Here is a 27272-nt window from a genome sequence, read left to right as displayed (position 1 = left end):
TCTCCAAACCCCAGCCTGGGGGCCAGATGTGGCCTGTAGTGCGCCTCTATCTGGCCCGCGGTGAGCCTCTGCTTCCCTGAGAGCCTCTGGTCCAGTTGACCAAACACAACCAGAATTGTTTGTAGGATGGGTGAATGGGGGTCCATTTAAGTGTGTGCTTTATTTCTTGGCCTGGACATTTGAGCCCATTCATTTATTCATTCATCTAAGTTCCATTTCTAATGTATTCATTTAAATTTTATATTTAATTTTTTTTCCGGCCCTCGACAGTGTGCCAGATATTTGATGCGGCCCTTCGGCCAAAAAGTTTAGAGACCCCCGCCCTACAGGAAAAGAATGACCACCAGTATAATTATCCATGGATTTTTCACCCATGGTTTTATCTCAACACAATGAGAAGGGCCTTTAATTTAAAGGGAAAATGTTGTTTAACAATAGCCTTGATAGTGTGGGAGAGGGCAGCTGACAGACACGTGTGACAGGGTGTAGCTGCATTGGCACTGCTGACGGGGGATAGGATTGGATCCTTAGATGCCCAATTCAGATCAGCACTAGTTACAATTTCAACTAAATTTGTGCACTTGAAGTAGCAATCCTACACAAGGGGACATTGAGTGTATAGGACTGTGCTGTAAATTTCAATATCTGACACATTTTACAAAAATTTCGAACAATATTTACACGCTGCTAATTTCCAGTCATAAGAACATAAGAACATAAGAACAGCCCCACTGGATTGTCACAATCAATCACAGTCAATGTGATTGTGAACTAAAGCCTTTAAAACATTGCTATGAAGAAGATTCAGCAAATAAGTTGCTACCAAGTTAAACAAATCCAGGGCCAGTTAGAGGTTTTTAAAGTCTTTCTCTAGTTTTGTTATACATGCTCAAGGGAAAATAAACACATTAAATAAAAAAAACCAGTAGTGGAGAGAACAAATATACAGGATACAGTAGAGATGATATACAGGATCACTGCTGTCAAAAAACCTTATTATCTTCTATTGATTTGTAAGGGGTTCTTGCAGCATCCTTAAAGCAATTTTGGTTCACATCCCTGCAATACAGAGAGGTTTCTTAATACTTTCTCTCTGCTCGTGCCCTATGACAGTAGAGATGAAAATCGTGTCACTTGGTAAATAATATTCTAACTTTTAATATTATTGCAATGTTTTGAAGTGCGTCCCTCATATGTAGCACAAAAGTGGCTTGGTCATCCATATATATGGGGAATAATGTATTTTCGAAACAGCAAAATCAACTAAGCAAAGCAGATAACTACAAATCTCTCTCTGCTGAACAGGTATTTAGTCTTATCTCAGGGTCCCTGCAGTATATTTTAACAGGCTGTCAAGTCTGCCACCTCTTCTCCATCTCTGATACAGATGGAAGCATGAAACTCAGGAATAATTCGAAAGAAAGCATTTTTATAAAAGGAAAAGGTTCATGAAGGCCAAGCTCAAAAACAGTGGTGCCATAAATGAAGGAAACAAAAAAAATGTACAAGGCAAAGTGGATGTAGTTTATTTCAGCTTATCACACTGATACCTGTACAATGCAAGATAGCTAAAAGTATCAATATTTCCTAACAAAATGAATCAATATACTGTTTCTAAAACAACAAATATGGATGGGCCATTGAGGCTGCTATTCAGTAAGGACAAAAGAGAACATTGATTGCATTTATTTACCTTGGGAAGACACAGATTTTGTCATTGCAAAATGTAGAATACAAATTCTACCGCCTCCCCCAGTTTATATAAGAATTTCCTTCCACTGTCTACCTCTCGTCACAATTTTTGCAGTCACTCATTTATTCTCACTTTGGGAGAATGCCTGAAAGGGCCTAGAGTGCTATGAAACAAGGGAGAGACAGGCAAGACCTCAGAATGTACACAAAAACATTTTAAGGTCTTAATGTATCTTTTAACAGTGCACCTCTGAGAATTGCTTTCTTTCATTCTTGCCTGCCTTTCTTTTTCCCCAAAATGGTACTGCAAAATGTGACAGAGATGCTACAATATTCCCTAGTTATTACTTTAATCCAAATTCTAGATCAGTGGTTTTCAACCACTGTGCCGTGGCACACTGGTGTGCCATGAGGCTGCCTCAGGTGTGCCGCAGGGCCTAGGAGTCAGGCTGCGGCAGCGGCAGCAGCTGCTGCGCGCAAGGGAGAAGCAGCAGTTTGCAACCTTGCCTGGCAGCAGGAGAAAAAGGGGCAGCTGGGCAGGGGCTTGGACGCTCCTGCTGTTGCTGGTGCCTGTCCTGCGCGCTGATTGGGCAGCCAACCAGGCAGCTCAAGAAGCCTGGAAGAGCGGGTGGAAGGAGTGAGGGCGAGCGGCGAGAGCGAGGAGGGAGTGAGAGTGAGCCTGAAGGTGGAAGCAGGTAGGAGTCAGAGGTAGCTGCCTGGAAAGGATCCAGGAGAGACCCTTTTGCTTGCCAGCAATGCCCCAAAGTGACCCTGCCTGTGTTGCCTCCCCTGGCAAGGCTTTGGCAGGAAAGGTGCTGGGCCACAATCTGATCCACACTTACCTAGGAGTAAGCCCCATTGACTAAAATGGGGCTTCTGAGTAGATGTACAGAAGCTTCGTCGCACTCTTTCTTGAATAAATGAGCAGGCAAGTGATGCTTTTCTTCCCCCCACCTCCTCCCCTCCTGCACACACATCCCCCATCACAGCTGCAGTTAACCTCTCTTACTGCCCCTCCCCACCTCTCCCTCTTCCCCACCTTCCAAAGACCAGAGTCAGTTGCCTCCCATTCTCTCTCTCTCTTCCCCTCCACTCCAGTGAATCCTGCGCTTGTTTCAGTCACATCTCCTCAATGCCCTCACCCCCCCCCCCCAGTATGCTCAGTCTCATCTCTCTTTGCCAGCACCTCCTGGCATATCAGAGCATATCAACTGATAAAAGTTTGAACAGACCTGCTTCAAAACATTGTTCTTCCTTTCCAGAAACCACATACACCCCCCCTCCAAGCTTCTTGGGAATTTCTTTCATTGTCATGATCTAAGGCTGCAATCCTAACCACACTTTCCTGAGAGTAAGACCCACTGAACAAAATAAGACTTACTTCTAAGTAGACCTGGTTAGGCTTGTTCCCTTAGTTGTTAATTAAATTAATTGTAACATAACAATGTAATTAAAAACTAGTAGTGTGCCATAACAACTTTAGTGCCTTGTCAGTGTACCATGAGCTGAAAAAGATTGAAAATGGCTGCTCTAGATTGTCACAGCATCCTGCGTGGTTTTTGGTGTGCACGGGATATAGCTTTGTTAAGTTGCATGCACACACACACAAAAACACAATGAACCCTTTTGATCAACTGAGCTGTGGCTGAACACAAAAGATGCACTAGGGAACAGAAAGTGTTTGCAGTATCCCAAACACTTGCCTCAACCTAGTCAGATAAAAAGAGAATAGAAATGCAGATCTGCAAAGCCCGCTGCACTCAAGTATTAGCACAACAGAGTACCAGCTGAGGACTTTCCATTTTGTCACCAAGAACATAACTCTCAACCTATTCCTATGCATGCCTACTCAGAAGTAAGTAATACTATAGTCAGTGGGGCTTACTCCAAGGTGCATGTGCACAAGTGAATGAGCCATTTAAGCTCAGTGGAGGTATTTGCCCCCCAATAAGCACACAAGACAGACACGTGCATTTCAGCTGGGCCACTTCATTGATAATTAATTCATACAACTGCAGTAGAAAGAAAACTAACTCCTCCTCCACGTGTGAGCATCTATCGGGGGAAATGGTGCGAGACCATATGGTCTACTGGATGAGACCACCCTCACTCCAGGCATCAAACTGTCTAAGTACAGCAGGAACTTTTCACAGTCAATCCCAAAGGGTTGAGGCAGCTGGACTGCACAGACTCCCAGAGGTTGGAAATCACCAGAAAGCTCACCAACCAGCCTCACCAAGCCGGAGAACATCTGGCAAGCGGTACTGGTTTACCCACTGACCTTGCTTACTTCAAGGTGCACACCAAACAATCAACTTCTAACTCTCATGTCACCTGCCTAAAGTGACCCAAGAAAAATAAGGAATGCTAAAAGGTGAAATATGAAACGAAAAGCCAGCCCACCAAACAACAGTAAGGGGTAGGTGAAAAACCTGCTAATCAAGGTTAATTAGGCTAGCAACAAAAAACATTCTTATCCAGATCCCTAAAGAACAACCAGCAAATCTCAGCCTGCCAAAGGGAGGGATGGGCAAGATTATATCTCAGGGACGGAACTGAAGCAATCAGCAGAACAAACACTGAATGCCTTCCAAGTCTCACCCCCTCAAACGAAGCATCAGTCAGGTACTGAAATATTCACTCTTCTGTCTCGCGCATCATGGGAGGGCTGAGCAAGACTGGCCAGTTCAGGATGAACACGCACCACTAAACATAACCCTGTATCATTCAGTACAAAAACTTGAAACTTTAGGGGCAGCAGCAAGCAAAATTGAGTGTATCCTATTCCCTATGCACCTTCTGCACAACATAAAACTAAATTTATACAACTGAATGATAGGTGATTTGATTTGTCCAAGAAAGACTGGAAAGAAAAGTGAATCAAGCTAAAATCCCTGATGTAAACTAAAAGGCTTGTGTGAGAAACACAGAGACCTTTTGCAATGAATATTATTAAGAATATTTATATACCACTTTTCAACAAAAAAAAAGTTCACAAAAGCAGTTTATAAATCAAATAATTAATGGCTCCATTTAATCCATCCTTAGGAGCACCTCAGTCAAGGACACAGCCTTCCTAACAAGAGAGAGGAGCAGCTTTTGCAGGCTTCTTTCAAGATACCAATTGCAATCATAGCCATGAGTGATTCCATTCTCCAAAGTAATCTAACTGGTCTTCCAAATTTGTTAATGCCCAGAATATGATGCTTACAATCTGCCTAAGCAGCTGTGTTACTAGATTCCATATTATCTGAAAGACAACAACAGGCAAGATAATAGCACTTTTAACACTCTAAGAAGCAAGTCATTCACTTGGGAACTTCACAATGAACCTTCAATCTCCCTGGGTCATCTGTACTTTCTCCATTTAAAATCAAATAAAAATATCATCATGTATACAACTGAGAACACTGAATGGCATAATGAGATGCTCTGCTCTGCCTTTGTTTTAACAGAACATTTCTCACTAGACTACAATCAAGCCACTTTGCAGAATACATCATTTACCTTCACAGTAGGCAGAATCCCCTTGGACAGAGACATAACCACTTTTGCATTGACAAGTAGCTCTTGTGTTCCAGTTTCGGCATTCAGAGTTTTCACTACATCTGTGTCCTTGTGCACAAAAATTGTGACCTGAAATATAAAATATAGCAAATATCACATCAAAAGGAAAGCAACACACACAGAATCCTGCATAGTGATCAGTTTATACATCTCATATTTTTTCCCTTGGAAATAACACTGAACCCTCCACAACAGATGAACATGGCCTACTTCTCTTTTACATGTGTCCTTCTTCATCACACTGATATGTTTTTCCATCCCTGGACCTAATCATACCACTGTTGAGGATCACAAGATACCCCAACCCTGAAGGATCATGTTTGGCTATGTTCACATTGAGATTTGGTGGAATGATTCTGCTACTGGAAGGAGTATTGAATGCCCTCTCAAATGAGAACAACTCACTTTCAATTCACAGAAGGAACTTCTAATGACAGAACACTGGACTCATAAAGTTTAAGATCCAACCTGTTACATATTCAATGTCTATCTCAGGTTTCACCCAGAATGAGCCCAAGGCAGACAATACATTAAAAACAATTGACATAACAATACAATGTAGCCAAAATCAAGCATAGAATCAAAGGCCATCTTAAAGATTCAATTTACACAATCCCCACAGCTTTCTGAAATACGAGTACATAGGCCTCACTAGAACTGACTGGTGACTAAAATTGACTAAAGATTGAATTAGACCCATCACAGCAGAATGAAAAGTTGAAGTTGTAGTACATAAACACTTTGTGAGTTCTAGTGGCATACTTCCTTTGTATGTCTATGAAGGTGGAAGAACTATATAGGAGAAGGTGCTTCCTTAGGTAAACTGGCCACAAGCCATGTAGGGCTTTAATGGGTCCCCAGACAATAATCAAGCAGTTGCAGTTTGTACCAACTGAAGTTTCTGAATTATTGTCAAGATATCTTCATAGACAGCATTGCTTAAGTAAAAATAAAATATCTATCTTAAGAGCTCTTCTCAGCAACATCCATTTGGTTTCAACTCCATTTGGTGGTCATAGCCTTTTTGCGAAGAACAGGCCACCACAACTGTAATATTCATATGAGTTGTACAGAATTCAAGGCATTATTTTAAAGGGGAGCCCATATTCCTGTTATAAAAAGGGATGGGGTTATAACTCAGTGATGGAGAATATACTTTGCATAGAGAAGATCTAAAGTTCCATGCAGCATCTCCAGGACAGACTTGGAAAGACCTGTAAACAAGCACCTGTTGGAGATGCTCTAGGCGGATTTCCTGCTACAGGCAGGGGTTGGACTAGATGATCTATTAGGCCCCTTCCAACTCTATGATCCTCACACTTGAGAGCTGCAGCCAGTCACCACCCCCCCCCCCACCAAAAAAACAACAACTGGGGTAGATAGACCAATGGTCTAGCTCAGGATAAGGCAGCTTTCTATGTTCGTTCGCTCCTTCCTTCAGCTCCTTTTTCAACATGAACAATATAATGTTTAATGCATTAAAAACTAAAAAAGAGTGTGTTAAACAGACATTGTTGATTATGTGTACTTAACCTACAGAATCTCCAACTGAGTTCACACTATACTGGCTTCTCAAGTTATAGACATCCAAGATACGGATTGCTATATTGGTTCTTTTGCACAGTTGCAGTATGTTCTTTGTGGTACTTTTGCAGTGGATCAACAAAACCAAGCTGTTTTGAGGTGCATACATTCCAACTTCCATTCAGGCTTCTGGAACGGAACCAGCATGTATGTTGAGAACTCAGTGTTATATTGTTCTTACTGCTACTTTTCTTACACCATCAGATTTCCATCCAGTCAAACTAAAAGAAAATACACTTACAGAGTTTATCAATAAATACGATCATGAAAATAGCTAATCCAAGTTTTATTTAGGTGGCTGAGCACAAAGTGACTTAACTTCAAAACAAAAAGCACTGAGAAATGAAACTTCAGGGCAATATGTTCCATTTCGGTGGCCCTGTAGTCATTCTGAAAATACCAAATACATATATATATTTTAAAGCTACATGTAATATTGAGTTTCTTTCATCTTTCTCCGTTATGTTCCATCAAAAACTGAACTTTTCCCCATTAACTTGACTTTAAGTGGTCTAGTCTATTACTTCTCTTTCTTTAAGTTTTGTAGTATAACCTTTTTCAGCAAAATCTTAACTGTCAGAAACTCTACTTGCTTCATGCATTCTTGAAATCTGAGAACTCCCTCGTCTCAGGGATTTATGAATCACCTTGGAGACTTATCTGTTTTATATGGATAGAATTACACTTTGCATTATGAATGTCAAAGCAAGATTTACATGAAGTGAACTCCAGGTCCCAGACTACATTTCTTCACACTCTGTTGCTAAGAATCTAAGTCTTTTTGTACTACTGTCATATTATTTGTCAAAGGTATTCTAGAAGAAGAGTTAGCAGGATAAGATCTTACATTTTTTTAAGATCATAATTCTGCCCAGTTACATATGCATACTTTTCTTTGATTCAACCAAATCATGTTCAGTTTAAACATGACACTGGGTATGTTTGGTGGCTACAGTGGATGATCTAAACCAGGGGTGTCGAACTCATTTCATCCTGGGGGCCACATTGGATTTATGGTACCTGCTGAGGGCCGAACTCCAAATGTGGCACCCGGAAGTGACCTCAAAACAGGAAGTGATATCACTTGTGACATCACTTCCTGTTTTTTTTTTTTTTAAAAAAACCCAGTGAGGCATCCCCCTTACTCTGCTACCTCACCCTACCCCAGACCCCATCTTCTTAACACCCCCCAAGCAGCCTGCCTCAGCCCCCCGAGACCCAATTCCACCCCAAGCAGCCTCTCTCTTCTGCCTCAGCTCCCCAGACCCCATCCTCTTAACCCACCCCAGAGAAGCCTCTGTGGCTCTCCTACTAGCAGCTTCCCCCCCTCCTGCCCACTCAGCCACCCACCAGCCAGTCAAGTTCCTGGTCGCTCCCCCAGCCCCCACCTACCTGCAACTGGAGGGAGTTCCGACGGCCGGGGAAGGCACACGCAGCTGCTCCAGCCCTCGCTTACCCTCTCCGGCCACGGGCGAGCTGCTCCCGCACCTAGGGATGGACCAGAGGCCGGGAAAGGTGAGCACAGTTGCTCTGGCCGTTGCTCTCCCTCTCCGGCCGCGGGCAAGCTGTGCCCATGCCTGGGGATGGACCAGAGGCCAGGGAAGGCACACTCGGCTTCTCCAGCCCTCAGAATGACGTTCTGAGGCCTCATAAGGCCTTGAATGGTAGTTTCTGGGTTTTCCAAGAACCCGGAAGTGACCTTACAAGGTCTTATGGGGCCTCAGAACGTCATTCTGAGGGCTGGAGAAGCAGTGCGTGGCATTCCCAGCCCTTAGAATTTACCTCCAGGCGTGACTGGAACAGAACTCCAGTCGCGGTTGGAGCAAGCGGGGGTGGGGCAGCCCCAGAACTCCCCCAAAGCCTGGGGGCCACCTGAAATGGTGCCGGCCCGCGGGCCTTATCTTTGACACCCCTGATCTAAACTGTAACACATAAAGTGTATAACTTTTGGTTTTCCTGAATCTTGATAGCATCAATCATGATATATTTCAACACGGGTAAGCTGCCTAGCAGGACTGGACTGGCAGGCACTGTTTCAGGTACAATAGTTTCCAGATATTCTGGAAGATGGACCTCCAATGATGGTGCTAGGAAATTACTGTTCTACACAATTTGCAGTCCATCTTGCCCCTGACATTATAGGAAACTGCTGAGTGAGTTCATTGAGAGATTAGGGGGATGAAGTCATCAGTATGCAGACAACACTAAATTCTAGCTGTCCTTTCCATCGCATCCTAGGGAGGCGATAAAAGTTCTGAATGAGCTCGGATGGGCTGGATGACCTTTAAAACCTTTAACTTTCTAAAACTGGGACATCTAAAGAAACACTTTCTCTCACACAAATCTACCTACACTTTAAGATCCTCTTAAGGAGGCCTGTGCTATACCCAGCGCAAGATTGGGGCCTTCTCACTTGTGTGCTCACAGAGCACACAAATTCTTCCCCTTACCCCTGGTAAGCCACCACAGCCCCAATGGGTCTCTTCAAATTTGTGCCCCCTCCAGAGGTGGCATACGTCCAAGTAGAACAGAGTGGCTTGCAGCTGCTCCACACTGCTTGGGGAGCAGGGTTGGGATTTGGCATAACAGCCAGGTCCCAGACCCACTGCTCACTCCCCGCCCATCCGCCCCCTGGAATGCCCTTCTCCCGCACCAGAATGCATTGCTCCTGCCTGCGTTGGCTGAGCTTGGCCGATGCAATCCTCTTTCCAAGTCAGCATGGAGATTAGATGCAGCCTCCACAGGCTGGCGCGCTTCCCTGCACCAGCCCAGCCAACTCTCGAGGAGTTGCAAACGTGCTTTACGGCATGTTTGTGAACCTCCAGGGCTGACACAAGGGACTTGCGCTGCCCTAAACAAATGTTAGGATTGTGCCCTTAGTCTGTTCATTAGGCCTATGTGACTAGAAGGATATTTGAGGTTCCAATCTCTCCTTGTTTCCACTGAGCACAGCTTAACCATGACTATGAGGCCAAATAATTTCAAGGTCATTGGAGCTCTGATTCAGCTCATATTTATCAGAACTAAACCTGCAATCCTATGCATATTTACTAAGATGTAGATCCCACTGGGCCCAATGAGACTGGCTGGAGACAGGGCTGTTAATCTCATCAAAAACAGCAGCACTCAAGTTAGCTGTGATTAACTTGTTCCATTAGTATCACTTAAACATAGACTCAACACAGCTGGGATCTTGGACACCACTGCTCCTTTATCTAGCATGCGCTTTAAAAACTGGGACATCACCATGGACAGCATATTGGATTCCTCAGAAACCTTCCCCTTCCCAAGCTTTTTTACCTTGCATTTATTTTGACATTATTAAAGTACAGAATAAAGTTGTGAAAATAAGTTTTGCTTAACATAAATTTCCACATTACACATGTATCTTTGGGACAGATAAAAACTCAATTTATCAACTACTAATTTCAGTCCAACACAGATGAAAAGGCAAATTGGCATGAACTACAAAAACAAACAATTCAGAACAGATGTCCAGAACAAGTTTTTCCCCAGACAGTTCATAAATGTGTAGAATAATTCAGCAAAGTCATTGAAAGCATCTGAAATATAATTATATACTTCCAAAAGGGGAATCCTATCTTGAAAAGCATCTCTTCTAGAGCTACGACCTACTGCGTGACCTCTATTCCTTTTCCAAATATTATAGTCAAATACACTACCAGGTCCCTCAAGGTTGGAAGTGCAATTTTTCTACACTTGGCTGTCTTCTAATGAAGACATCCTTATGTCTTTATTACAATTGCTTCCACTAGATTAAATTTTGTGTTTTAACTTATTTGACTATGCAATGACCCTTTTATCATTTTAAGCTAATTATAACAGTAATCAAATTCATGCTTCAAGGAACAGGTAGACAAGCTCATTTCATGTGGGTGAAGAATGGTGCAATTGGCTTGGTCCACAGGTTTTACAATGAGATATAGATTACAATTCTCCAAACACAAACTTAGGGCCCAATTCTACCCAACTTTCTAATACTGATGCAGCTGTGCCAATGTGGTGCACGCTGCATCCTACGGAAGCTTCCTCAAGGTAAGGAAACTTCTTTTCTTATCTTGGGGCTGCATTGCAGTTGCATCAGTGCTGGAAAGTTGGATAGGACTAGGTCATGAAGCATCTAAGAGCTACTCTCCAAAGTTTGTTTGACTACAATCCTATATACACTTATTTGGGAGCAAGCTACACTCTACTCAGTAGGACGTACTTCCAAGTCAACATGGATAAGGTCTACATGGGAATGCAAATCAATTGCTTTATTCTCTACACCAGCAGTCTCCAAACCGTGGATCACGTCAAGAAAAAACCCTCCCTGTGCAGAAAAGCCATCCCTGTGCCATCCCTGCTAACTGGGTAAGAGGCACTTTTTCAAGTGGGTGTTAGGGAAAGTAACTGGCCCATCTCACCCCAGCAGTGTCTTTTCTAGTGGCTGTCTGCTGGTGTTGCATCTTTTTAAGCTTGTGAGCCCATTTGGGACAGGGAGCCATTAGTTGTTTGATTTTTCTCTGTAAACCGCTTTGTGAACTTTTTGTTGAAAAGTGGTATATGAATGTTGTTGTTGTTGTTGTTGTTGTTGTTGTTGATGATGATGATGATGATGATGATGATGATGATGATAATAATAATAATAATAATTGGGGCAAAGAGCCTGATAGGACGATGGGCTGTGGAAGCAGTTGCCCGGCATGACTTTCTGAGAAGATAAGCTTGACAGATAAGATGCTGCAGCATGGAACAGAAAGCACCATGCTAAGATGGCTTTCTGTCAGCTGATCCAGCCCACAAGCCGTGGTTTAGCACCTGTTGCTCTACACCAAAGGTTCTCAAACTGTGGGTCGTGATCCACTTTGTGGGTCGTGATTGAATTTCTGGTGGGTCACGATAAGATGGCGGCCACCATCTTGAAAAAGGGCAAAATGACATCAGCGGCGCCATTTTGAAAAAGGGCAAAGTGACCCAGGCAGCGCCATTTTGAGAAAGTAGACCCAGGCAGAGCCATTTTGAGAAAGGGCAAGTAGACACAGACGGAGCCATTTTGAGACAGGGCAAGTAGATCCAGGTGGAGCCATTTTGAGAAAGGGCAAACAGACCCTTGGGGAGCTATTTTAGGGTTCCAGGCACAGAGTAAACAAACAGAAAGAGCTGCTTGCACATGCACAGGGCAGGCAGTGTGCCAATTTTCCTCTGTGAGTATGCTGCTGCCCAGCCCCATTCAAAGGAGGGGAGAGGAGAGGAGAGCATACCTGGAGATTTTCAGGTGAGTGCTCCCTCATTCTTGGGGGCATGCAGGACCCCTCTGTTTGACTCCCTTTAACCTTAGGCAGGCGAGAGGGAGAGTGGAAAAGGGCCCTAGAGTGGTGTGGCTTCAGTGCCCACACTCTGCTGCCATGTGCTCAGCCAGGCGAGAGGGGGAGTGGAAAAGCGTCCTGAGTGGGGACCATGGGTGGTGGCGGAGGAGGCTTCAGCGCCCACACTCTGCTGCCACATGCTTAGCCAGGCGAGAGGGAGTGTGGAGAGGCCAGGACAAGCAAGCGCTCCCAATATAGCTACCCCACTGTTTGGCTCCTTTTAGCAGCTGGGAGGAGAACAGTAGGGCATCTCTATCTTTCCAGCAATGAGGGAGATGCTCCATGGCCCCGCCCCACACTTCTCTGATGCACACCATTAAAAGTAGTCAAACAGATATGATACATCTCTCCAAGTGCCTTGGTCATCTCTTCTGCACTGAACATATGTCTAAGGAGCTAAAGACAGGGGGTTGGACTAGATGACCTTTTAGGTCATTCCATGATTTTGGTGATTATCAGGGTTGTGTGTGAAATGGGCTGAAAGTAAGCACTGAGCATATGTCTGAGAAGCTACAGACAGGGTGTTGGACTAGATGACCTCTTATGTCCCAGTTCCATGATTTTGGCTATCTTTAGGTTTGTATGTGAAAGTAAAGTCAGCATTTGGAATCTTCAGGGTAATTTGTAAAATGGGGTGCATTACTGATGATGGGAATGGTGGTGGCTGTCCTGGCAGCTGAGTGATTTCAAAGCCCACAAGGCTCAATCCTTGCTTGTATTTCTGGGTTCAGTCTTCAGAGAATTACAGCTCTGCCATGGTCTTTCACCAATTTTGCTTTATTATTGCCAGCTGACAGTTCTGGCATATGTTTAAAACTTCCTACTTCTTGGTGGTGGTTTTACAGATGCAGGTTGTTAAACTTTTCATATTTATTCCTTGAAGCATCAAGATATTCAGTAGAAATGGATAATTGCTTTGTAAATATAAACACCAGACCTTTTCAGAGCACAGAATCATGTCATTAATTTTGCGAACTCAGGAGCCCCGACTTCCACATTGCCCTATGCCCGCCCAAACACTGTTTCACCTGCTGGCATCTTTGTCTCCAAAGCACCATGACCCAGGCTAGTTCCAGGGAGTGAGTAATAAGATTTAAGGACCTTTCCTTTTGGAGAATTTCACAAAGCTACATTAAATGATGTTCCCAACTTAACACAATGGGCAGTAAGAAGGGCTTACTTCTGGTATTGTACAATGGTAGCGGGGGTGGGGAGAAGAATTGGAAGAAGCTTCTGAGCCGGAATATTTTCTCTTGTCATTTACAGTTTGAGTTCCTAGGTAAGAACAGTGATGTCACTTCCTGTTTGATGAAATCACTTCTGGCTCTGATATTACGGTGATGTCACTTCCTGCTTGATGGTGTCACTTCCTGCCATGACATCACTTCCAGGTCGATGACATCAGTTCTGGTGAGTCCCAGATAGATGTCATTCTCAGAAGTGGGTCCTGGCCTGAAAAGGGTGAGAACCACTGCTCTACACAATTCCTTCTTCGAACATTCCCAAGTACCTGACTACATGAAGAAATGTAGTGTGTGATCCAACAGAGCAAATCATTGCCAATGAATATTTCCGTTGGACACTACAGCTCTAAAAAGTATTGCATGATCACAATAGCACATCTGGATGCTCTGCTTCATGTGTTACTTTTTTGCAATCCCATAACAGGGGACAGTAAGAAGACTATTTGGGGAACATGAGTCACTGATTTTTATGGGTAAACTAGCAAATTCCTTCATGCCTGAGAAATCAATGCCTTAACTATCAAGCTACTGGATTGCTTCAGGGTAAGCAATAAATCAGCCTCTATCAGTAAATAATGAAACTTACCATATTACAGTGGAACTATTCCAAAGAAAGGATATTCACCATTTTAACTTGGTGTGAAATGCCAATTTGTTTTCATCAGTGTCCAACTAAAAAAAGCAGTCAAAATGACAAGACAGTAATAACTTATAATGCTGTGGAAATGTTCCTGAAAAACAGAGTTCTGTGTGAAACAGCACAATTAGGAGACAATCATAACACTGTTCTAATGTAGATGTATTCGTAGTACTGTATGCATTGGTGCATTAATTCAGACCCTGCTATGTAATTGACCACTGCTGCTATCACTTCTCCCTACATCGGGGCATCACAGTGGGGGTGCAGTGCAGGTCGCACTGAGTCACATGCACGGGGGGTGGTGACACTACTACTGGCCAAAAAATTTTTAACCTTGGTATTTTTAAATAATACTATCATGTTATATATAAATCAATGCATAATTTCATGCAGAATGCAATGAAACAAACCATGTTGAAATCTCTGTTTTATCAAAAGTGATCGCTATGAACTCCCTTCCCCTCCCTGGACTTCTGCAGCCATTCCTAAGGCAAGAACCCCCTTGGCTCCTCCTCCTGCCCTCCCTCAGCTAATTAAAATATCAGAACGCCCATCCTTTGTCCAATGATCATCAGTACCTTCCTTCCTATCAGAGACAGAAAAGAGAGCCCATTCCTGCCTCCCCCTCATTCATTGCAACATTAACCCTTTCCTGCCTCCCTGCTGCTCGCCCCATCGGAATTCTGACCCCACAGGCTTTTTCATGCCCCAAAAACAGTAAGCAAGCACACCCAGACACAGGCAGACTTGAGTCAGCATGCGTGGGAATGAGTGCCGAGGCAGGGGTCTGACTCGAGTCTATTACAGAGTCTTCCACATGTGCGACTCACGAGTCGCCAAGTCACCCAAAATCATACGTTTTCATGACTTGAGTCGAAGTCACTGACTCGAGTTCCCAACCCTGGCATGTAGGGTAGATTGCTTTTGTTCATTGTTTTCTCTCCCAAAGCATTTTATGGTAGTGAGTGATTGGACCCGTGCTAGCCAAAATGCACTGCTCCCATTGGTACAGTGCTAGCCAAAAAATGCAGCTTCTGTTGGCTGGAAGCACAGCCCAGTCAGCAGTACTTTTCTGCATCATACTTTAGAACTGTTGTATAGATTTTAACAGCTTTCATTTTTTTATAATACTCTAAAAATTACACCCAGGAGAAAGAGTGCTATAATGAAACAACTGTATAGGAGCCAGTGTTATAGGAGGTATTACTACAGTGAACAAGCAACTAGAAGCTTTAATGATACCTACAAGTCTTAGTTAAAGTTTATAGTTTTTGGAAGTGAATTTGAGTAAAAACTTTTTCATTGGTTAAAAAAGGTATAGCCTTTTTAAAAAAAATAATGTATTTGTTTACCTATGTACCCTCAAAGATGCATATGAGACACAAGCTTGGATATTAGGGCCACTTTATTAAGATACAACAATCAAAACTGCAGCAGGGATTAAGCTAAACCACCCAACTTGCGGGCATCAAGGCTGGGGAAGAGCTAACAATTATCCCAATGTAATTAGGGCATAGCCAAACTCAGGCAAAGCCCAAGTGGTTTATCACTATCAACCCCAAAGAGTCAAGGTGGCAGGATAACCTCAACGTCCCCAGACAAACCTCAGGGGGATCTAGCTCATCCAGCCAACGGAAGTGCCAGGCAGCCTCACTGACATGGTGGGAGTCATGTATGAGCAATCCTGGCATTTCCCTTGACTTCGCTCACTTTAACATGGACACCATTAAGACAATCCTACCTACCCTGTCCACACCTCCTAAAGTGACCAAGACCATACATTATAACCTGAATTAATAACTGCTAACTGGGTAAGAGGCACATTTTCAAGTGAGTGCTCCTCTTTTTAGCAGGTGGAGAGTAACTAGCCCACCCCATCCCAGTAGTGTCTGCTGGTATTGTTTTGCATCTTTTTAGATTGTGAGCACATTTGGGACAGGGAGCCATTAGTTATTGGATTTTTCTCTGTAAACCACTTTGTGAACTCTTCGTTGAAAAGCGGTATATAAATACTGTTAATAATAATAATGAATAAAATATTCAAAATTCATAGCCAGTCTGGGGTAGGCAAAAAACTGCAAGCACCATGCTAATTCTGCTAACAGTTAAAAAAAGAATTCCTACCCAGTCCCAGAAAAGCCAGCAACCAGCTCATCTCAGACTGTACTGTGGGTGGGTTGGCAGGGGCTGACAATGAAGGGTGAACTGCACCACAGAGCAAGCCCCAGCAACAGTTCACCCTTCTCCCCAAGAGGCTGTGACAGCCAATCAGAGATTGTAATTTTTGCTCCTCTGCCTCTTGTGCTGGGGGGCAGGGCAAAAGTGGCTACACTGCCATAAAGCATGCCACCAAAATTAACTTAAAGTACTTGGAAAAACTAGAGACAGCTCTCTCTCAGAAAACACTCTTTTCCATCTAACACAAGAAGGAATGGCTTTTCTGAACTGGTCTGTGCTGCTGTACTTGCATTAACCGTGTAAAAAACAAAAACTTCTTCAGAACTATTCATATAAAGGGAGGCATATTTCATACATTTCATTAATACTCACAAAATTGCCTAGAATTTATTTAACTGAATACCATGGTATGAGGATGTGGGCACATCTTCATAAAATCATATCTATATTGCACAGTTTATGCCACAGAACACATGAGAATTAAAGGAATTATCTAAAGACCACTGGAACCATTTTTCCCCTTTTTACTCAGATGTTGATCCTTGGTGGGCCATTCTTACATGTATATACAGTACATGTGCACAATCACAAAGGATGCTACACACAGGTATTTTGTATTTTAAAATGTGTGCCGTAGAATAAAATGTCATGTCTGAAAGAATGCTTGTACTTTTGTAATCCCTCTTTTTATTAAACGTCTGTATGCAGAGCCATTACAGCCACAGTTCTCCGCATCCACCAGGGACTTAACAAAATGAAACCTAGAAATAGTTCTAAATTTCACAGCAATGCATAAGAACCGTTTGATTCTGCATCTGAGAAAACAGAACATGTTCCATTTTCTGTACACAGACATGTCTCAAGTCCAGTCTTCAGGCTAGACCGGGAAAGATGAGAAATATGCTAATTGAAGTACCTCCTGAAGAAGCCATATACTTGTTTTATACAAGAATAAAATGAATTCTATACTGCCTACCTGGGTCAAACGAAAGCAATCAGGCAAAATACTTTAGTATACAGAAAATTAAAAATACTTTATTTAAAAATGTTTTTAAAAATATTCTCTCACTGCCTCCCTCTTAGATAGAAAGAGGATTGAATAACCTTTGCTTGTGGAGACTGATGGCATGTTTGAGAAACTAGACAGCAACAATATAAAATGCTTTTTTGAAACTTTATGTGGACACCCAATGAAAGAAATGAACAAATCGCATCTGTCACTCAAAGTAACACAATCTTCACCCATAAAATAGCAGTAAGTTTCACAGAGGATGATAAATCACCAAAAAATAAAATGATTAAGCTGCAATCAAGAAATTGTTCCAGAGTTCTGTCACTGCTTGATTATATTTTAAACGAAGTACTTTAACTGCAACAATCATTATCTATGAATTTAGTTGCTAGTGACATTATACATCATTCTACACACGCCTTTGAGGTTGTATTGAGGAGCAAAGCAGCTCCGCTTTTAATTCTGCAGTTATGAATAACATGTTCTTTGTGGTTTGAAGATATTGGAACTGAGGAGAAATTGGAGAAATCTGAAGAAAAACTACACAATAATTATGGTGGTAGCTGTTGCTCTGCATATACCACAGTCATAAATTTAACTTTGGATTGGGACAGTAGCTCAGTGGAGTGGAGCCCATGCTTTGCATGTAGAAGATCTGAAGTTCAATCCCTGGTATCTTCTGACATGGATGGGAAAAACCTGCCTGAAACCCTGGAGGACTATTGCCAGTCAAAGTAGATCAGCGTTTCTCCACCAGTGATACTCATACCACCGATGGTACTTGAGGTGGTGTCCAGTGGTACTCCCGGGACCCCCAGAGCCCCACCGCCTAGCAGCGAGACCAGCAACGCAACACAACAAACAGCAGTAGGAAGCTCTTCTCGGCAGACAGAGTTCCAGTGTGCACTTTTAGAATGCTTGAAAAAGCTCTCCTGTCCACCCTGAGCTACTTACCAGTGATTATCACGTTGCATCTGGCCTCCCAATCTGGCAATAACTGGCAATGATATTATCACCAGTTATTCCCATTGTAACATCATCACCACTTACTTCCTGTGGTACTTCCAATAGGTGGAACATGTGAAGTGGTACAGTAAGGGACAAATGTTGAGAAATGCTGGAGTAGATTATTCTGAGCTAGAGTAACCTATCCTGTGACTTGTTACTGACAGCTTCATATGTCTGTATTGGTTACACTGTTTGGATTTCATCTATAACTGTAAAATACTAGCAAAATGTGAGTCGACCTTAAAAACCATGTGCAAAAAGGTATATGAGGGGCCCCTGTATCTGCAGATCCTGAATACACACTTATTCATGAATTGGGTCTGCCCACCTCACATGTGCCCGGAGGTGAGGGTGACCCCAGCAGAGGCCACAGACGGATGTCACATTGAGCCCAAGAGTTTAAAAAGTCACTTCAGGTGGCCTGGGGCTTCCATGGGCCTCCCTTATAAGACATTAAAAATGTCACTTTCTGTTTCATGGAGAAACTGGAAGTAACTTTTTCCACTGTCAGGCTCATCCTGAGCCCAGCAGAGGCCACAAATGGATGCTCCAGAACCACAGGAGTTCCATTCCAGAACATTTGTGAATATGGGGGCATGCTTCTCAATTTGCATCTTGTTCAAGTCAATAGCTTCCAATCCACAAATACTTTATAGTCTCCATTGTGAACAACCTAATGACAGCACTACAAGTTTTAATTTTTTACAGATATTACAACTGTTTGATTTCACAGATCATGAACTTTATTTAGACATAAAATGAATGAATTGTCCAAAGAGATACCATACATCAAAGAAGGGGTTTTCCAGCTCCAAATTCAAGACTTTACTAAGTGAGCCATATGACTGTCAAGACATCTACCCATCTCCTACTTACCTTTGCAGACACTGCAGCACTGATTTTCTGGGAGAATGTAATCTTTTTCTGAGCAGTTCAGTGGAGGACAGGGCTCTGTTACTTTCACTAGAATTCCATTCTGGAAATAAACAATGTTTTAAAGAATGACACTGATGAAAATGAAAATGACATGCGGGTCACACAGTTTTCAAGTCTACAGCACCAGTGATCTTTGCCAACAACTGTACTAAAGTGACAGGCAGTAAGCTAAATTCATTTTTACACCATAACATCAAATGCTGACTTAATCTGCTTGGACATATCTATTCCCACAGTTTAAAAGAAAGAGCATTACTTTTAAGTTCAAAATTGTACAGTTGCTTCCTCTTTCCATAATATGTTTAACCATTTGCAGAATTCATAGTTTTTCTAGAGCAGTGTTTTTCAAACTGTGGGTCAGGACCCACTAGGTGGGTAGCAAGCCAATTTCAGGTGGGTCCCCATTCATTTCAATATTTTAATATATTAGACATGATGCTACCATGGTATGTGACTGCATTTAGAGAAATGTTACAACTCTGTACTTTTAACAGGCTACTATGTATATGCTTTTAACAGTGATAGTAAATGGGACTTACTCTTGGGTAAGTGTTGGTAGGATTGCAGCCTATGATTGTTAAAAATTTTCCTGCTTGATGATGTCACTTCCGGTCATGAGATTGCTTCCAGTGGGCAGGGCCTCCGAGAAGAATTTTACCAGGGGGTACAAAATTTCTTTTGGGCCCCTTTGCAACGGGGGTGTGAGAGCAGGGGAGGGTGGTGACAGGTGAGCAGAATAGAGGCAGGGAGGGGCAAAGCAGAACAGGGTGAGGAGAGGGTAGCGACAGCTGGAAAAGTATTTGCAGCCCAAGTCTACCCACCCGTGTGGCATCAGTATCAGTAGCATCCCCAGTCATGGTAATGTCCCCAGCATCCCATATGGGCAACAAATCTGAGTAGATAGGAAAATGTCAGATCCCAAGAAATTTCTGGGCCCCCTCCTTTGGCTCCTGGGCCCCCCTTTTTGCCCTGGGCCCAGGTACAAATTACCCCCCTCTCCTAGGACCTGCCAGTGGGTCCTGACAGATTCTCATTCTAAAAAAGTGGGTCCCAGTGTTAAACATCTGAGAACCACTGTTCTAGAGCATTTCTTTGAATGTTTGATCAGTCTTACTAAAATGGGGTATTCTGCTTCTTTGTATCAGTTTCTTTGATTCAAATATGACAGCCTATGGAAATAAATATTCCAGGGTGATCAAGTTAAGTTCTACAGGGCCCAATCCTATCCAACTTTCCAGCGCCAATGCAACTGCAATGCAGCCCTGAGATAAGAGAACAAACATTCCCTAACCTCAATGAGGCCTCTATGACTGCAACCCCAACACAGGACACAACGTACACCCCATTGGCACAGCTGCATCAGCACTAAAAAGTTGGATAGGATTGGGCCCACAGTATATTAAATATCACAAATGATTTACACTTGTCATCTAACAAACAAGGCTTTTTTTTATTTTGACGTTAAATCCTGGCTCAAATAAAATAAGAATATCCACTATCATGGAAAAATAACAACTTGTTTGTGCAACCTAATGTTTTGAAAGACTGCAGAATAATTGATGCCTGTCGCCTGCTGGTATGATAGGAACATTTAGAACTAAAAGGGAAAATCATTTTGTCTAACATCTAGGCTCATATTCCTATGATAACCTAAATCATGATTTGGATTATATGAAGGGCAGCCCAATCATATCTAGTGCTGGTGCAGCAGGGCCACAAAGTCTACACGTTATCCAGTGCTGGAATGAGCAGGTTGGAAGTCTCCTCCAGGTAAGGGAACATTTGTTCCCTTACCCTGTGTCAAGCCCAAGGATGTTCAAAGCTTCCTATCGGCACTCTAAAAGTTGTTGCAAACATGCATTATGGCAAATTTGTGACAACCATCACCAGTGCAACAGTTGCTGCACAGGTGCTAGCCCTGATTAGGATGGGCTGTGTGCCATGACAAGACTTGGGTTGGTATGACCTTTGTCCCTTTCCTTCGCATGCAGAGGGAGGAGACTAGAACTTTCACTCTTGAGTAACCCAGAGTTCCCGGTTACGTTAAACTCAGGAAACAGTGGTTTATGCCATGTGCGATTAGTTAACAGTCCAGGGAAGTGGTTCCCAAACTGTGATCTGTGGCTCCCCAGGGAACCATGGAAACCAGCCAGGGAAGTAATGGAATCTTTGTGAAAAGGTCACCTCACTATACAATGTACAGGACTGTAACCCTAATGGGGCTAGTGGGAAGCCACAGCCAATGGCCCAGTAGGTCAAGGGAGCTGCCAGTTGAAAAAGTTTGGAAACCACTGGTCCAGGGTATCAAACTGGTTCTGTTATTGTTTTTGTTTCTACAATTAAGAGTAACCCATAATCTCCTCAGTTTGGATTAAATGGGAAAATGCAGTTCATTTGAAAGCTGAAGTGGAAGCAGGAATCTCCCAAAATTTGAGACATAACAGATGCATTGGGCACACTTGTGTATGCATATGTATGTACAGGAAGCTTGGAAGATATGCTATGGTGAATTGGTGAGGACACATGGACACATAGGGTCACACTCCACTAAATTCACCTTTCCTATGAGTGAATTAGTCCTCAACCCTCTCAAAAATATACATTCATTCTTTCTGACCTTATGTTTTATTAGTATTTAGTACCCTGTATCTCACTAAAGACCCAAAGTCTGATGAACTGTACACCAATGCAATTTATTTCCATAGAACTGACCTTCTTTGAGGGCATTCCTAGGAGGTACCACAAAACAGTTTTTAAATTAGAGGGCAAATGTCCGGTGACAAGATTTGGGTAAAAGAAGTGCAAATATACAAGAACCTAGCATGTGTGTTACAGTACGCATGACTGCGGTGCATCTTTGCCTCTCTCTCTCTCTCTCTCTCTCTCTCTCTCACACACACACACACACACACACACACACACACACACACACACACACACAGAGCTTCACCTGGGGTTTTTTGTTTGTTTTTAATTTGTTCACTGGGACATAATATTTTGCTTTATATATACACATAAAGAAAGGAGTAGAGATAGGCTCCAGGTTCAAAAATCCCAACATTAAACAATTCATAAGTTTAGTTAAGTAAAGGCAAATTGTGCCTGAACATCAGATCACTATCTCAAACTTAACATGCAGAAGACAGAGTCATTATGTTGGTTCCCCTGCCACAAATGTTCGATTTCACCTTCGTTTTCTTTCCCTGCTGGCAACAGCACTCCTCAGTCTTCTCAGCAAGTAACAACTTGGCATTACCTTTGATCCATGTTTTTCTTTCTTGGCTTACATTACTGCTATATTTTGAACTTTTCAGTTCTCTCTCTGCAACATTTCTAAACTTCGCTATTTTATTGACTGAATCGGCCACGACTCTTATTTACACTCTATGCTGTTCTTATTCTGATTATTGTAATTTTTTGTATATCAGTCTTCTAGTCTTTCTGCTTAGACCTACTGCTGTATCTCTATTTACAAGTCTTATGCTTGTTTAATATTCCTTTTTAAAAACTTCTTTCTTCCCTGCCTGGAAAGCCAGATTGAGCCAAAGTTATCCATGCACTGATCATATGCAGGCTAGGTTACTGCAATGCATTCTATATGGGGTGCCTTTGAAAACTATCTGCAACCTTTGATGGATTCAAAATGTCACTGTCAGGTGGGAGGAAATATTTTGGAAGAATGCAATTAATTCAAAGTGTTCAGTGCCTTCATTTTTCTTACAAAAGCAACAAAACAATCCTTTCACCATGGTCTCAATCCAAGGCAGACCCAAACCAGCTGCTAGTTTTAAAGTGAAACCTATTATGGTGCAGTTTGTTTATTGTGCAGTTCGGTCCTAGATCATCACCTTATAAGGATGATACAAGTCACTTATACCAAAAGCAATAAGCTATACTTATTTCTGTCATTTATGGATATTCCACAGTCCTTTAAAACAATTAGAAGAAAGTCCCAGTGAGTTTAATGGTTTCACTCCCAAATATACATACATAAAAATGTCATCTTGAAAGGTTAAAAAAAAAAAAAAAACACCCACAAAAACCCTTGAAACCTTACATGGCATTCTCTGCAGGTCTTGGTTAAAATCCTTTGACCTTCTGCCAATACTTTTCCTCCATAGATGCATTTGGCTAGAATTAAGGGGAGGAAAAAAAGACATCAGTACTAAGAAGTAAGTACATATAAATTATACAGTTCAGAAACAACAATATTGCTTAAGTAAATATAGATATACTATTGTAAATATGATGTAGTCACTTTGCTTTCAGTTGCAGTCAGTGTTAATTGGTCTCATTTATTTTGACTGTAATAGTAAATTCATTACAAAACACATTATCTTGAAGGATTTCACCACTCACACTGATAAACTAGCTACTTAGTGACCTGAGGTAATAGCAGAGGCAACGCAGATATTGAACCCAATTCATTAACAGAATTAGTCATGGCAGTTATGTTCTGTACATTAGCCATAGTACGTCTGTTTGGAGGTATGTTTGCATGGGCGTATCCAAAATACTAAAGACTTAGGACCCAATCCTATCCAGTTTTCAAGGGCTGGTGCAGTCGTGCCAGTGGTGCATGCACTGCAGCCTGTGGCAGGGAGGTAATCACAGAGGTTCTCCTCAAGGTATGGGAACATTTGTTCCCTTACCTCAAGACTGCACTGCCGCTGCACTGGTGCTGGGAAGGTGGATAGGATTGGTCCTCAGTCAGATTTGCTAAGCAACAGGTCACAATATATGAACTCTGGTTAAACCTACATTTTGAATTGAAAACTTCAAACTACTCTGCTTAGAGTTTCCAGGCATTTCCTTGCCTCCTTTCCTTTCCTCTTACTATTGCTGAAAGTCTCCCAATCCTCACAAACAGCTTTTCTGGAGAATCAGGCTACTATATAGGGGAGGAAGGGCAGGCAAAATGACTATACAATTCACTTGCATAATCACAACTTTGGGTGCTATCACAAGTTCTACTCTGTAGCTATTCCTTTTCTTTAGCTTTCTTATTACAAGACCACAGATGAAAACAAAAAGAAATATCTCAAGGATATGGCCTTGTAATAAATATCACTTCAGATCCAGTTTTCATACATAAACTTCAATTATAAATAATTACTCTTTACATATTTCTAGCTTATGAAAGAAACATCAGCATTCTATTGATCCAGGACAGATCTATTTTCCCAAACTAAGGGCACAATCCTGACTTGCGCTGGAGCAGGCAGACCAGCATGCCTGCGCTGCATCCAGTGCAAGTTTAGGGACACAAACGGCGCAATCCAAGGCAAGGGAAAAACTTTCTCCTTACCCTGTGTCGCACTGCACTGGTCCCAATGGGTCTACTCGGATCTGAGCCACCTCAGGAGGCAACACAAATTCGAGTAGAGCGCAGCAGCCAGAGGCTGCTCTGCGCTGCATGGAAACGGGTTCAGGATCCAGCATAACCGCCGGATCCTGGTCCGTCTCCCACTCCCCACCCGCCTTCCACTGAGAACACTTGCCGCTTGCCCTCCCCCTGTCTTGAAAAACGCTTCCCCCTTAACCATCCCGCCCTCCCCACGCACCCCCCAGACCCCTGCATCGGTCTATACCAGGGGTGCCCAAACCCCGGCCCGGGGGCCACTTGCGGCCCTCAAGGCCTCTCTATGTGGCCCACAGGGAGCCCCTAGCCTCCAATGATCCTCTGGCCCTCCAGAGATTTGTTGGAGCCCACACTGGCCCAATGCAACTGCTCTCAGCGTGAGGGCAACTGTTTGGCCTCTCAAGTGAGCTGTGGGATGAGGGCTCCCTCCACTGCTTGTTGTTTCACGTCTGTGATGCAGTAGGAGCAGCAAAGGAAAGGCCAGCCTTGCTTTGTTCAAGGCCTTTTATAGGCCTTGAACTACTGCAAGACCTTCATTCATTCATATAAGTTCATCTTTAATATATTCATTTATGTAAATTTATTCAAATTTGAAATGTAAATTAATTCGGCCCCCCACACGGTGTCAGAGAGATGATGTGGCCCTCCTGCCAAAAACTTTGGACACCCCTGGTCTATACAAACGTACCCCACCGGGCCTGGATCCAGCACAGGGTGGCCAGTGCAACTCCTTGTGCTGGCCTCCCTGACTCTAAAGTTGGTGCAAACGTGCCTTATAGCATGTTTGCAACACCCCCAGGTAGGCACAAGTGACATGTGCCAGCCTAACTTAGTGGTTAGGATTGTGCTGTAAGTTGATCAGTTTAATTACCTCAAGATTTAAGCCACCTGTAACTTTGGGGCTATATTGCTATCAGCACAAGCATGTCTGTTGCTTCATTCTTTCTTTCCTTTGAGAAATTCTAAGAACACTACATTTATTTTCAGTATGAAGAGCAACTGGCCCACCAATATTGCATCGTGTTGTGCCCGTGGTTCACCCTTGCTGTCAGCATATTTATAGTTTGTGCCAATAACAAACAAGGGCAAGAAAGGGATTTTGCTTTCTGAGGAACTACAGATCTCTATTTGGATGGAATAACACTGACACCTGAGGCAAAAAAGTATAAATGCAATGTGACCAGAGCACAAATCTCTGCTTAAAATGACAAGCCCTCGGTTTTCAAACAGACTTTCAGTATCCTTGGGGTTACTGATTCCTGACAGCAGATATCATTCCCTGCAATGGAATGGATATTAGCTCCAAAAGCCGAGTTGTTTGTTTGCCTGGAACAAGAAAATTACTTGGATGTTCTCACTTGAATGGCGCAGCCCCTAATAAGATGTCTGTGCTCCAAATTAACAGACAGAGGAATTAATTAATTGTTCACATTGTGTCATAGATACAGCAGAACTGTGAGTTTTACATTTCCAAATATTGCTTGCTTTCCCAGTGAGACAATGCATTACAAAACCTGTTTATGGGCTTCCTTTCACACCTGCGTTCATAGGACTAATAAAAACCTGCATACAACCTTTAGCTCAAATAACAAATGAGCACTGAATAACATCACTCTAAGTCTACTTTAGCACATTTCCTCTCTAGAGCCGCACGAACACCATAAAGGCACAATACCTTTCTGGCGCTTTCCTGCCTCTCAAATTACAGTTATACTTTTCTTGGACAGTGGTCATATAGCCAACTGACCCTTTTAGCAAGATTTGAGGTGAAAGGAGAAAAAGAGAAAGTGTGGCATTAGGCATTGCAATGGGGGCAGGGCAAAAATGTCAAGGCAAAGAAACAAGGAATTTTATAAGGAAGTGCAATCTTGCCCACTTGGCTTCTGAGGATTTCCTGTAAAAATTACTAATTCCCCATCAGTTTAGAAACTTTCCACCACAGCAGTGCACAAGAGCAGTAGCAACTACAGTCTTGTAAAATCTAACTTTACCATCACAATCTAAGTTTGAGATTTTATCTCTGAAGTGTACAAGAAGACAGGATATAAACTGATGGCCTGTGCCACATTTGTGCATAATGAATAGCCCCCCTCCAAAAAAAAAAAAAAAACCTTGCAAGCGCTCTGGGCAAGTACAACCAGCAACTGCTGTTCGACAGACAGCTTTCTCAGAGAGGGCAAAAGACATAAATGCGAGAACATAAAACCAAGGTTGCAAAATTTCTAGTTATTGTGCAATTGCGGCAAAACGGTATAAGCATGTCCACGTATCTGCAGGAGATCTGTTTCATGAAACCCCCATGGATATGGAAACTATGGATACAGGGGCTGCTATGTGGGACTACATTTGCAAGTGAAGAAGGCATTTATTGGCCCTTGGTTGCCTGGCAAGCATTCAACTTCATATATGGGGCTACATTTGCAAGTGAAGTCAGCCTGTATTGGACCATGGTTGCCTGGCAGTAGCCTGCAGGAATTCAGCACCGTTTATGGGACTACGTTTGCAAATGAAGTAGACCACGGGTGTCAAACTCATTTCAAATAGAAGGCCAAACTGCATATTCAGGCTAACTGCTGAGGGCCGGAACTGATGTCATTAGGCAGGAAGTGATGTCATTAAACAGGTCATAACCAGAAATAAACACTTTTTTCTCACTTAGGAACTCATTAGTTGCAAATGA

At 42.7% G+C, this 27272-nt stretch overlaps 1 protein-coding gene across 1 annotated transcript in view; it reads right to left on the bottom strand.

Annotated features, from left to right (window-relative positions):
• The window catches only part of NELL1 (neural EGFL like 1), a 534303-nt gene that overhangs the window by 338407 nt on the left and 168624 nt on the right, over positions 1–27272 (bottom strand). The window contains exons 11-13 of the mRNA XM_066619143.1: positions 23288–23361; positions 19171–19270; positions 5200–5328 (exon numbers count right to left, since the gene is read on the bottom strand). Coding sequence (XP_066475240.1) covers positions 5200–5328; positions 19171–19270; positions 23288–23361 — 303 coding nt within the window. The remainder of the gene's footprint in view (positions 1–5199; positions 5329–19170; positions 19271–23287; positions 23362–27272) is intronic.

Source organism: Tiliqua scincoides, chromosome 1 (genome assembly GCF_035046505.1).
Source record: "Tiliqua scincoides isolate rTilSci1 chromosome 1, rTilSci1.hap2, whole genome shotgun sequence".
Taxonomy (NCBI): domain Eukaryota; kingdom Metazoa; phylum Chordata; class Lepidosauria; order Squamata; family Scincidae; genus Tiliqua; species Tiliqua scincoides.
The sequence above is the reverse complement of the archived record's forward strand: the minus strand, read 5'-3'. Positions and strand labels throughout refer to the sequence as shown.